We start from the raw sequence: 13,262 nt of genomic DNA on the forward strand, positions 1-13,262 counted from the left end.
TGCTTAATGGATACAGGGTTTCTGTTTGGGGTAATGAAAAAATTTGGGTAATGAGTGGTGGTGATGGTAGTATATATAATATTGTGAATGCAGTAAATGTCACTGAATTGTGCCCATAAAAGTGGCCAAAATGGGAAATTTTTCATGGTACATATTACCACAATTTTAAAAATCCAAAGAAATTTTAGAAAGAGCAGGCTGTAGTTGTTATTCATCAGGAAAATACATTAGAAATCTTATTTACAAATAAGACAGAAAAGTTAATGTCTACAGTAAACAAAGAGCTTTTATAAATCAATGAAGAAAAGACAAGCAGCCCAATAGAAAAATAGACCAAGGTTATAAATAGGTAGTTCAGAAAACTAGAAATCAAATTGGCCAATAAACCTATGGAAGTATATTCAGGCCATCTGGATAATGTACATTTTCTTCCACTCATGTTAAAAAAAAGTTTAAAAAGTTGTAATACTCAATGTTGACTAGCTTATAAAAATAGATGACAAGAATACAGTCTCTTTACTTTGGAAAATGTAAATTTTAGGAAGGTATATTCATATTAAAAATAAACATACCTTTCAACCCTGCAATTCTACTCCTGAGAACAAATTCAGTAATGGCCCTACAAGGATGTTTATTTCAGCATTATTTTAATAGCATTAAATCAAAACCCCAAAATCAACCCAAATAACGTATCAGTAAGGAGTTAGTTGAATAAATTGTGGTTTATAATTACAAAATAATATGTGGTTGTTAAAAAGATTACTTTATGTTTCCATGTACATAATTAGATGTGAAAAGCAGAATTCCAAAAAATTGATACAATATGATCTCTCTTTTATAAAACAATAATGATGCCTCTTATATATGTGTGCTTAAGTCTATATACAATTTTATGAACATGGAGAAAGATGTGGATGAATATACATCACGTTGTCAACCAGGGAAAATGAGTGGAAGAGAGTTGACCAAAAAAAATTATCAATGAATAAAAACATATATAAGTCCACTGATATAAAAGTTTTTTTTTTAATATGTATGTTTGTATATATGTATGTATGTGTATTTGTGTGTGTGTTTGTTTGTTTAGGGAGATTAAGGAAATGATGGTCATCAAAATATTAATGGTGGTTTTCTCGGGTGGTGGAATTTCAGGTAATTTTTACTTTTTTTTCTCCCTCCCTTGTTCTTTCTTCTGTAATGAACATGTCTTATTTATAAGTCAAAACCCAAGCTGTTTATTTTGAAAGAGTCACATTTAATAATATAAAAGACAAACCTTGGAATTAAAACATCTCAGCACACACACACACGTTTAAGGATTTAATTTTTACTGTTGTCTATAAATTCCTGTATCTCCTGGTGCTTTTCAATCTGTCATACTTTCCCTCACTCACAGTCTTCCAGTCATACCAACAATCTCTTAGGTCTTTCCTGTTCAGAGATTTTTATTTGTTATTACTTTTACCTGAAAGATTCTTTCTCTAGATTTTTGAATGACCACTTGCTCATCTTTTAGGCCTTGGCTTAAATGTTACCTCCTTAAATAAGCTCCCTGATCTTCCTTAAAAAGGCGCATTTGCCACCTCCTTCCCTTATTATTCTCTATCCTACTTCTCTATTTTCTTTCTAGTATCTGCTCTCAAGGTATTGATATGATGCCATCAAATTTAGTAGACCTGTGATGTACCTTAATATGGTGAGACAATCAAGGTCCTCTATGGGCTAAATTGTAGCACAGAACCAGAGGCAAGATGTTGAAGGGGAACTGCTGTCCCTGCCAGGTAAAGTAAAGCTGTGTGCATCAAGTGTCATGGGCTATATTGATTTGCTATAAAAACAAGAACATATCTGGAAACACAACTGCATTTGGAGTCATTACTTGGTTGAGTTTATAAAAATTTACTTTCATTTTCAAACACTTACCTGTTTTCTTAGGCTAAACAGTCAAATCAAACAGAGATAAGAATCACTACCCCTACATTTTTTGAGCCTTAGATGGTGGTGCTCATTTCTGTGCTTTCCCCAGAGATGTGGCATATGCTTCAGTTTACAATTTTGGTAGGGAGTAACAGCTATAGAGACTTCTACCTATCCCTTCTTACCATAAAGTCATTATTTTATGAGACTTGAAGTAAATGTGAATATTCTTCTAGTTTCTGAGTATGTCTGTTATTATAATTATATACCCAGGAACTAAGGGAAATAAATATGCGCTAAGTCCTGGAATTCACATCCCCCTCCAGTGGGCTGAAGCCTAATTCTCATAAGCCTTGCACTGACTACTGTACCACAGTAGTTTTCTGGGTCCCCAGTAATTAGTATTAGTTAGAGTCAGTATCTAGTAATATCTGAAAAGTTTGAGTGTTTTCTTTTTCCAATGTGCAGTTACTCTGATCAATTCAGGAAATGCTAAGGTGAAAATATAAAATATTTACCTGTAATAGTTATCACAGAGGACTTCCTCAGGGGTACCTGTACTTCCCCTTTATTCAGGGGGCCCTGGGTCTGTTTACTCACTTGGAGCTGAGAATTAGGTGAGGAGCCATGACTACTGCAGTGGTTCAAGTCATGGCTGTTCCTTGTGGAACCTCCAGATTTTTGGCTAAACCCTTCAAGTGGGATCTTAGTGGCCTGCCCATTTGTTACAGTCCTAGGTGTCCCAGAATCAGCAAAGAGATCCTTGGAAGTCAAATGATTTTGACTGCCACTGAGACCCTTTGCCTACTGTGGAAACTAAACCCATGATCATGTCAGTGGTGGTTAATTGCTGCTAGATCCTGGTATCCCTTTAAAATTAGGGAGCTTATTTCTATGGCTGATCTCCCACCTACAATGCCAATCTACTCAGAACAGCCACAACAATAAAGAGATGTACCTTAGTGTATATCTCAACATCTTGATGAAAGGGTCTTTAGGTCCTCTTGGGAGTCAAGCATGGCTTAACATTTTAACATTCACATCTCCTTAAGTCTTTAGATTTCTTTTCTATATTATATCCAGAAATGTTTGGCATCTCAGAAATGTTGAGTCAGGCTTCAATCAATCAACTAAACAACAATTAAAATCACCTCTAGCTATTGGAACTATTTAAAATTATGTTTATAAAAAAATATATTTAGTAAAATTTATTCTTTTGTACAATGTGCATGTAATTATCCCTTTCTCTGCCAGTGTGGAGGTTTCAAACTTTTTAAAGGCAAGATCTGTTTGTGATTCCTCTTTGTATCCCCTCTGGTGCCTTTTACATTTAAGTATTCAGTGAATACTTACTCAAATGAAGAGTATTATGAAAAAATCATGGGCTTCTGCAGGGACAGTACCACACAGTGCAGAAATTTATGATTCCTAGCCCCTACCCATTCAATGCCTGTAGCACTCCCTAGTCATTCCGACAAGTAAAGATCTCCGCCCCCTCCCCATCAATTCCCAAAATCCTGAAGGGGGATTGGAGTGTTCGTGCTATCTTGTTGAGGTCACCAGGCTAGCGTAATTGGAGAAGGCTTTATAGGGGTTGTAGTATCCGAGTTAGACCTTCAAGACTGGATTTTATAACCAGAGAAACTGGGACACAAATAGCATTATAAGAAGAGGGGTCAACATGAATGTAGACTCTGTCCTGACTGATGAAGTAATGCATCTAGGTTAGAAAATAGAAATAAAGTAGGATAGTAGAATGGAGTTTGAAGGGTGTTGATAAGAGCCTGCAGGAGTGAGAGGAGAGGGGAAAAGTGTCCGTTCTAATATGTATCCTGCATATTATTGCCAAATTAATTTCCTGAAATATTGGCCTGTTCAACAGTTTTCTTTATATTGCCTGCTAGTCTTTACCCCTTTGCTCTTGCTCTAGGCATTTATCTCATCGTATCCACCCAACTTTATCTCTTACTACTCCTTAAAATTAACTGGGTAAGACTAGCCTGCTAATCAAACTGATTCTTCCCTCCCCTTCCTTGTCAGTATGCTCACTTCAAGTTTTTATTATATATCTTTGTTCCTTTCTATTCTAAAATCTAGTATCATTCTACCTAAACAGCTTATTATTAGAATTCTTAGAAGCCCTCTCCGTAAAAAACTGGCTCACACCATTCTATACCACCTTAAAATCACCTTTTTCCCTCTGATAGAGTTTATGGTTTATACCAGAGTATTTAGCACAAAATGTATGTAACTTTTCATGCCTCTTATTCTTGCTTTTAAAATTTTAATTCTCCTAAAGAACTAAATGAAGTTGCAATATTCACTTTACAGGATTTTTGTATGCCCCAAAGCATCTTTTTTTTTTTTTTTTTTACGGTCGGTTGATTTAGGCATTGCCTTTTGAGTGAAATTATTTGATATAATATTAGTTATGGAGCACCCTGCAAACTTGAATTCTGTATTTGTAAATGAAATTTTAATATTGCAACAATATAATGTTTCTTATATTTAACTTGTCAAGTATTTTTGTTTCTTAACTATTTCATTCAAGGTTAGGGACCTTGATGTGTCCCCCATAAGGCCTAGTTGAATGCATTATTCACAGTAACCATGCAGTATTTCAAAATGTGATTGCATTTGATGGATTTTTGATTTATATTACTAGTTTGCATTTTATCCATAACATGTTCAGACCATTGTTTGTTAACAGGGGGCACCATTAGGATATTTATAGACCCAAGAAATAGTCCCATCCCATCCCTTGGAAGCTTTCTTGAACTATACCTTATAAGTAATGTCCTAGAAATTTGGGTGTTATATTAAATGGAAGTGATTCAATTATAATTATAGGGCAATATTGGCTTCAAGTTATTTATTTGAAAAAGTGTGGATACTGTCATATTTTGATCCTTTGTAGTTTTCAAACTTTTTCTTCCACTCATTCTTCTTTATTTAAATGAGATCTTATTCAACATGTTGCTACATTATTACACTCTCTCTCATTGAAGGGAGAAAATAGAGGTGGAAAGTGACAATCTGAGGCCCACTTTTGTACTCCTTTTTCCTCCTCAACCCACCCGCATCCAAAGAGTACACCTTGAAAATCAGTATAACGTATCTAATTTAAAAATGCTTTCTTAAAACTATTGTTTTGTGATATTTCATTTAGGAATTTAGTATAAAATTATAAGGACTTTTAGTTTTAAGTACAAAGGGAAATGCTGTAGATTAAATTTCTGATTTCAGCAATAAAAGAGTTAATAGTTAAGTAAGCAATAGAGACGGAGATACTGCTTCAGGGTAGTGCTTTCTGTCTCTGTCATTTGTTGTGTAAGAAAAGGGGGTGGTGTTCTGCATTTGAAAGGACTTTAATGAATGCTGTCAGTGTTTGTGAGCGCTAATGGTCAGTTGGGAAGGGAGAGCAGTGTAAAGTGGTCTAGCTGCTTCAGGATAGGTGGATGAGAGTTAGCTCTGATTGAACGGAATGTTCCACCGTGTTTCATCTGTATTCATTATCCTTTGTTCTTTATGATCTGATATATTGGTATAAAAGTAAATGTAGATATATATGTAAATGTGATTTATTTTTCCTTTAAATCTGTTTATTGTGTACAGCAGGGCATATACTTCTCTTGTCTTGGTTGGATGCACAAATCTGTGTGCAGTGCTTTTTGCCCGTTGCCTAGACGATCATTTGGTTTCTCTGAGGATGTCTGGTTCTCGTAAAGAGTTTGATGTGAAGCAGATTTTGAAAATCAGATGGAGGTGGTTTGGCCATCAAGCATCATCTCCTAATTCTACAGTTGACAGCCAGCAGGGAGAATTTTGGAATCGAGGACAGACTGGAGCAAACGGTGGGAGAAAGTTTTTAGATCCATGTAGCCTACAACTGCCTTTGGCTTCAATTGGTTACCGAAGGTCCAGCCAACTGGATTTTCAGAATTCACCTTCTTGGCCAATGGCATCCACCTCTGAAGTCCCTGCATTTGAGTTTACAGCTGAAGATTGTGGCAGTGCACATTGGCTGGATAGACCAGAAGTGGATGATGGCACTAGTGAAGAAGAAAATGAATCTGATTCCAGTTCATGCAGGTTGATTATTTTCTTACCGTTAGAAATGGGATGTATGTGGGGATATTTTCTATAACGTTTTAAAATAATTTAGTGTTTATTATTTAAGACCTGTGAATATGTATATATAATACATACATACATATATATGTATATATATACACACACACACACATCTTGGCAGGGCATGTCATATGTATGCTAGGATTTTTTAAATGGTCTTATAAGAATCCTGTAAAATTATAAAGACAACAGGTAACATTCATTTTGAAAATATCTTATGTTCCATTTATAGAGCTGACTCTGCTTTGAAAATACTTTATAGTAGCAATTTTATGCATCATTCCTTACAGTTTGCTTCATACATTTGCCTTTTATGGTTATAGCAAAGCTATAGAAGGTATTTCTATAGTATAAAATTTTACATGATATTTTAGTTTACAACAGATTGTAGAATCTTTTAATTTTAATGAGAGTGAAAGGTTTTACAAGGAGATGCACAGTGTAGTTGTCAATTTTTTTTGGCCACTGTAGTTGTTAATGATATTTTTCTTAAGGTTATTTCTCTTTGTCCTGTCTATGTTGCGGCTCTCCAGACTAATACAGAGAACACAGTAACACGCCTCTTTCAAAGATGACAGCTTCTAATTCATATTACCTTCACTTTCACAATTTGTGCTAACTGTATAGGGAAATGAAGGACAATTCTTCAAGACTGTTTAAGAGACCATAGAGGAGCTAGATGTGGTCACATGAAAAGAGGGCAAGAAGAAGGGTAGTAAGTTAAAGGAGAGAAAATAGAGCAAAAATTGGTAATTTCATAATGACTTTATTTTCATCCTTGGAATCTGGCTTTATTTTTTAAATCAATTTTCTTATTAATCAGTTTAAAACTACAATAATATATCATGTAACAAGTCAGAGCATGAAAGTTATCTTTCTGATTTATCTTCACTCAAATATATTTAATTCTAAAATCATGAAAGGCATAAGTAACTTATTTGTTTAGTTTGATTACTGGGTTCTTTTTCTTTTTAAATGTCTTTGCAGGTTTTGTTAATACTTGTAATTGGTAAATTGTTTATTATTAATATAGCCGTCATAAGGGATTGAGACTAAATGAGTTCATGTATTCAGGTATCTCTTACATGGAATATTTACTGCCTTCTGTCCTAACCTTTAGAACGTGGAATTCTGAACTATGATGTTGGAATGATAATAAATATAGACAATGTGTAATCAGTTGTGTAAGGGAGAAAGGAATATATCTTTAAATAGGTAAATAGTGTATTTAATTTAATTTTTAAAATTAGTTTGTGATGGCATTTGCCTTAAGGGAATAGGAACAACTAATAAGTTTAATAGGAAGATCAGTCAAGTTAATGTGTTTCATTATTTTGTATTTTCTTTGGAGACTTGATGCCATAGAAAATAATTTATATAATAAAGCTTCATGGTTTATCTGTTTTGTGGGAAACCAAAGAGTAATCATCCTTCTATTTGAAAATCAATACAGTGTATCAAGAATATTTTAGCAAAATAAGAAAAGACAAAATATTAAATTCATTTACCAACATAGGTTATAAAAATCTTAACATGTATATACTGCTTGGAGAGATTATATACACACTGGTCACTATAATTTACCTCCTTACAACAAAGGTTACTTGCATAGCTAATGATTACTGAAATTAAGTACCATTATTCTTTAGTAGCCATGTTGAAATACTATCTTAGTGGGATATTCATTATGAGAGAAGAAAATACTGCCTTTTTTGGCTGAAAGATGTTATGTGCATTCATCAAGAATATGAAATTGACGTTTTTATTTATGAAAGATAATGATTTATTTTAATCTACAGTAAATGTAATTGTTTTGAAATGTTAGTCAAGAAAGTTGATAAAAGTAAGTAATAAGATGGGAGTACACAGTTCACATCTGCAGTGACCAACTATTCCTAAAATATCACCTCAAAAGAAAATGTACTAAAAGAAAATGTTTTTGATTTTAGATATGGGGGGAAACATGTCAAGGCAATTTCATATACTTGATGATTTGAAAATTTTATCATAACATCATATTGCAAAAAGGAAAAAAACATTCTGGATTTTAGCAATGTTATTTGTGTGTACACATCACTAATTTTTTCTAGATTAAATGTCCAGTTCTCACATCTTCCTTCCATCTTTCTGCCCTTAGTCTTTGATCCCTGTCATAAGGATACATTTATTTGCCCTCAGCTTTTGATTAAGTGAGCAGTGTCTCTACATGTTTGCCCTTCTACTGTAGACAATCAAAGCCTATCACTGTTAAAGTCAAAAGAAGTTACACTTGCATGCATCAAAATTTTGTATATAACTTGGGAACAATTCTTCTTCTTATATCTACAAATAATAAAATATATAGTAAGCATTTGTGGACACTATAGATTCTTATCTTAAAATATTTAAGATACAATGAGAAAATAGATACTATATCCTGAGATTTACTTATTTAGGCAGTCATAATATATAATCTTACAACTTACATGGAAATTTGAATTTTTAGAAAAAGGGGAAGACAGCTGAATGGTTTTACATACTCAGTCACATCATTCACAGTGGATCTGGACAATGTAGAGCAGAGTTAAGAGACATCATGTGTTAGTAAAATGTTCATTAGTTGTATTCTAGCTAGAAGGAATGTCTAAGTCTTAGACTTCTGATAATTTTGTCTGCAACCCATCTAAGTTTTTTATCTTTTAACTTAGATCTCCTTCATGTAGCCTGCCTAACTATCTTATCTCCCTGGAACTATGTAAGTTATCAGTTTGGTATTAAAATACAAACTATTTTGCTACACTATGAGGAATTTTCAACCCCAAGAAACAGAGAGGATACCTTTTATGTGATTGATGCATTCCAAGATCTTTATTCAGGAGGAATTCTTACCCAGGTTAGCAAATTTGCTAGCTAAAGTAGCTCACCATGAGACAATAATATAAACACAGTTTACACTTGATTTAACTTATCAGCTTTGAAATCATGTAATTTTTAATATATTTTTAATTGGAGATTTCATTATTTCACATTTTGTGTATAAAATTAGAATATATTTTACATGTCAAATTATTTCTAGTTTTTGAGTCAATTTGCATAAAATATTACTGCAATTTACAAATATTCAAAAATAATGATAGCTAATACTTACTGGGCACTGCCAGACCCTGTTGTAAGCACTTTAAAATATTAACTATTTATTTTTCACAACACATTTTTGAGCTGGGTTGCTACTATTATGATTCTAATTTTATAGATGAGGCAAATGAGGTACAAAAAGGCTGAGCAACTTGCCCAGCCAACTTGCCCAGCAACTTCCCAGAGCTGGGAAGTGAAATAACTGCAATTTTAAAATAAACTATTTTTTTAGAACAGTATTAGATTTACAGATAAATTGTGAAGATAGTACAGAGAGTTCCATATACCCCATGGTCAGTGTCCCCTAATAACATACTATATTAGTATGATTAATTTGTTACAATTAAGTAACCAATATTGCTACATTATTATTGACTAAAGTCCATCTTTTTATTCAGTTTTCTTTGGTTTCTACCTAATGTCCTTTTTCTGTTCCAGGATCCTATAAGCTTACCATATTAATATTTAATCATCATGCCTCCAAGGCTCTTCTTGGCTGTGACTGTTTCTCAGACTTTCTTTGTTTTTGATGGCCTTAAAAGTTTTGGGAGTACCAGTCAGGCATTTTGTAGGATGCTCCTCCATTGGGAATTGTTTGATGTTTTTCTCATGATTAGACTGGGGTTATGGGTTTTTGAGAAAAAGACCAGAGAGGTAAAATACCATTTTTATCAAATCATGTAAACAGTATATACTATCAACCTGATTTATCACTGATAATGACCTTGACCACCTGGCAATAACTATTTTGAACCCAAACAAGATCTAGATATCATGCTCTTACCTTCATCACTGTACTGTCCTACATACCCCTGGACTATTATTTAATCACAAGAGTTTTATTTGGATTAGCACACAGCTCATTATTCATTCTAAACAGTTTCACCTTCTCTCCCCAGTTTTCTTACGCTGTTTTTTTTTTTTTTTTAATGGTAATAATTCCTTCTGTTGTCCACTGCATTTTTCTCAAACTTGAGCTCATTCTCAGATTTAACCTGTCCTGGCAATTCTTATCAGATCTTCTTTGGTATTTGTTTTTGTTTTTAATATTTTTATTGAGAAATATCCACACATGTATAGTCCAACCATATTATACAATCAATGGCTTACAATATCATCACATAGTTGTGTATTCTTCACCTTCACCATTATCATTTTAAAAACATTTGTAGCACTCCAGAAAAAGAAAAAAAAAACCTCCTTCATCCCATACTCCATGCCTCTCCCTCTCAATGCACAGTATTTCAGTCTACCCAGTTTTTATCCTTTATCTCCCCTATTATTTATTTATTTTTCATCCTTTTTTGTTTTACTCATTTGTCCTTACCTTGTATAAAAAGAGCATCAGACACAAGGTTTTCACAATCACACAGTCACATTGTGAAAGCTTTATCGTTATACAGTTGTCTTCAAGAATCAAGTCTACTGGAACCCAGTTCAACAGTTTCAGGTGCTTCCTTCTAGCCACTCCAAAATACCATAAACTAAAAAGGAATATCTATGTAATGCATAAGAATAACCTCCAGGATAACTTCCTGATTCTATTTGAAATCTCTCAGCCACTGTTTCTTTATCTTTTTTCTCTCTTCCCTCTTTTGGTCAAGAAGGCCTAGCCTGGTACTTGAGAATGTCAAGCTGGCTGAGTTACGGTTATAAACTCTAGACCTGGTCCCAACTCTTCATCCACGGTCATCTGCCCATCTTACTTGGAAGCTTGGAAGTGTGTCCGGCTCAAACTTTATTGTGGTAGAAGTGAAAATGGATTGGGATACCATCAACAGGGAGCAAGAGGTGAAGACAGTTGAAAAGGAATTCTTCAGAGTTTCTTGGATCTGATTTTTTAAAATTAATTTTTCCATATTACATAATATGTTTTTATCAAAGAGATGTTGGAAAATACAGAAAGCAGAAATGGAAAAATAAGAATCATTAATTACTCACCTACTCCAAAATAATGACAATTATTAATCAGGAGAGTGTCCTTCCAATATATATTCTATGTGTATATAATAAAATATGTTTTTTAAAATAAAAATCTGAATCTTGTACATCATGTTTTGTAACCTGCTTTTTTGCCCTAATATATTATGAATATTAAAAATAGGATTTATGACTACAAGTGACAGAAAACCAACTCAAATTGACTTAAGAAAAATTGGAAATTTTTGGTTAACATAAATAAAAAGTCCATGCAAAGTCTAGCTTTAAATATGGCTGGATGCACGTACTGAAATAACACCAGAAATCTATTTTTCTTCCTTTCTGAATTCCTTTCCTTTGTGATGGCATTATCTTAAGCAGGCTCTCAGTGTGGTAGCAAAAAAAGCCATTAGCAAGTCCAAGTTTACCTTCTTAGCAACCCCAATGGGAAGAGGGTGACTGTTTTCAGGAGTGCCAAAGTCATGTTCAAAGTGGCTCTGATTGGCCTTATTTGGTTTATGTGCCCACCCAGAACCAGTCAAAAAATGTGGTGCTTTTGCTGGCAAGGCCTCAGTCCTTTGTTCACTTCTGCTCTTGGGGGAGATTCAATGCTACCCAAGCCACTTGGATTGACGTGGCGAATGGGTGGTTTTCCAAAGGATAGAAATGGGTTCTTTTACTCTAAAACAGAATCCCAGATAGGCAATACAATAAATGTCCACTGGAACAGCTCTCCATGTCATTACATATTCTCCTATATCTTTTTAAATGGCTGTATCATACTTCTATGCATAAACAAACTTTTGTTTAATCAATATTCTTCTCCTTCTCCCACTCTTCCTCCTTATCATTTCCATTTTTTTCCTGTTAGAAACAGCCTGTGATAAATTCTCCCTGCAGCTAGAAGTCTGTACCTATAGATGGTTTATTTCCCCTGGATAAAATTCCAAAGGGGTACATATTTTTAGGACTTTAGTTTGTATTCTCAGAGTCATTTCAGGCAGATTACAGCTGTTTTAATGCTCAGCTGCATTGTATGAGAATGCCCATTGGCCCTCCCTTTCATAATGGTTATTATTTAAGAAAATTTGATCAACATTTAACTCTCTTCGCCTCAGATATTCTGGCCACTGTACCAGGAAAAACCCACTTAAATTCACAAACTGAAAAATATTAGTCTTAAAGAGGAAAGGAGTGAGGGTATTTGTTTTCCCTGGCTCTTGTCATTTCCCTTTATACAACTGTCTAGCCCTCCCCTTACCTCTTGTCTACCCCACTTCCTTCCTGCTCTTCTTCCTCACCCATTTAAACTCCCAGACATATTTCAAATCTTGCCTGCTGTTTATTGTCTTTTCAAACACTAGCCAATATAAATCTTTCTCTTCTCTATATTCCAATAGCAGTTACAGTTCAATTGGGGATGCACAAGATATTCCACTGGGATAATGGTAATAAAATATTAAAACTTCTATTTATATTTTATCTTATCCTTCAAATCTCTATTTTTGCATGTGTTTTATATGTAAATGATATTTGTTCAATGGTGCCTGAATGTCTTTTATAAATTATAGATAGATATATATTTGGGCAAATGCTTAAAAGTATACTGAAAAGGGTATACATCAAAATATTTAGACACTGCTAGCCTATACCAAGCAGTCTGCATTCTTGTTTTCCTTTTGTGGTTTTGAATATTTGTAAAAGATGCCAGAAGATTCATGATATAGTCATTTGCACTTACGCTAAAGCAAGAATTCTGCGTGCCACAAGCTGTGAGGCAGGCGGCTAGGAGTAAATCATTTACCTAGGGAGTGAGCCAAACAGGCTATTTACAGTTTCAATGCAGCTTTGTTCTCTACTCATAATCATGTTCAGTATAATTCTTACAAAGTGATTTTTTAAACTTCTTTTGAAAAATTACTCCAGTAAGAAAGCCTAATGCAAATTCTGGTGCTGAAAGTGAAGAAATCTAATTTTATAATAAAAAGATATATTGGTCATAGAGTGTATAGGGTGTGTGAAAGAGAGAGAGAGACAGAGAGAGGGGATGGGGGTGGGGAGAGAAGGCTAAACAGAGAGAATTCTGGGGAATTGAAATGGTTTGTAACACTGTCCCGGTTGCTTTATAGTGTTTTTCAGTTTATGAAACTTGACTCTTCAAGTTCCAGGTGCCTTCA

General features: G+C 34.1%; 1 protein-coding gene across 8 annotated transcripts in view; it reads left to right on the top strand.

Moving 5' to 3' along the window:
* Nucleotides 1–13,262, top strand: part of KLHL5 (kelch like family member 5) — a 97,275-nt gene that overhangs the window by 13,581 nt on the left and 70,432 nt on the right. For 2 of the 8 annotated variants that reach the window (XM_077136621.1, XM_077136620.1), the window contains exon 4: nucleotides 5,533–6,009. The exons of 2 other annotated variants lie outside the window; for them this stretch is intronic. In XM_077136621.1, coding sequence (XP_076992736.1) covers nucleotides 5,627–6,009 — 383 coding nt within the window. In that variant the 5' untranslated portion in view covers nucleotides 5,533–5,626. Of the gene's footprint in view, nucleotides 1–47; nucleotides 1,782–5,111; nucleotides 6,010–10,852; nucleotides 10,957–12,240; nucleotides 12,534–13,262 lie in introns of those variants that run through there. 4 more of the 8 variants (XM_077136619.1, XM_077136618.1, XM_077136624.1 and 1 more) reach the window with 4 other exon arrangements.

This window comes from Tamandua tetradactyla, chromosome 19 (genome assembly GCF_023851605.1).
Source record: "Tamandua tetradactyla isolate mTamTet1 chromosome 19, mTamTet1.pri, whole genome shotgun sequence".
In the NCBI taxonomy this organism is placed as follows: Eukaryota; Metazoa; Chordata; class Mammalia; order Pilosa; family Myrmecophagidae; genus Tamandua; species Tamandua tetradactyla.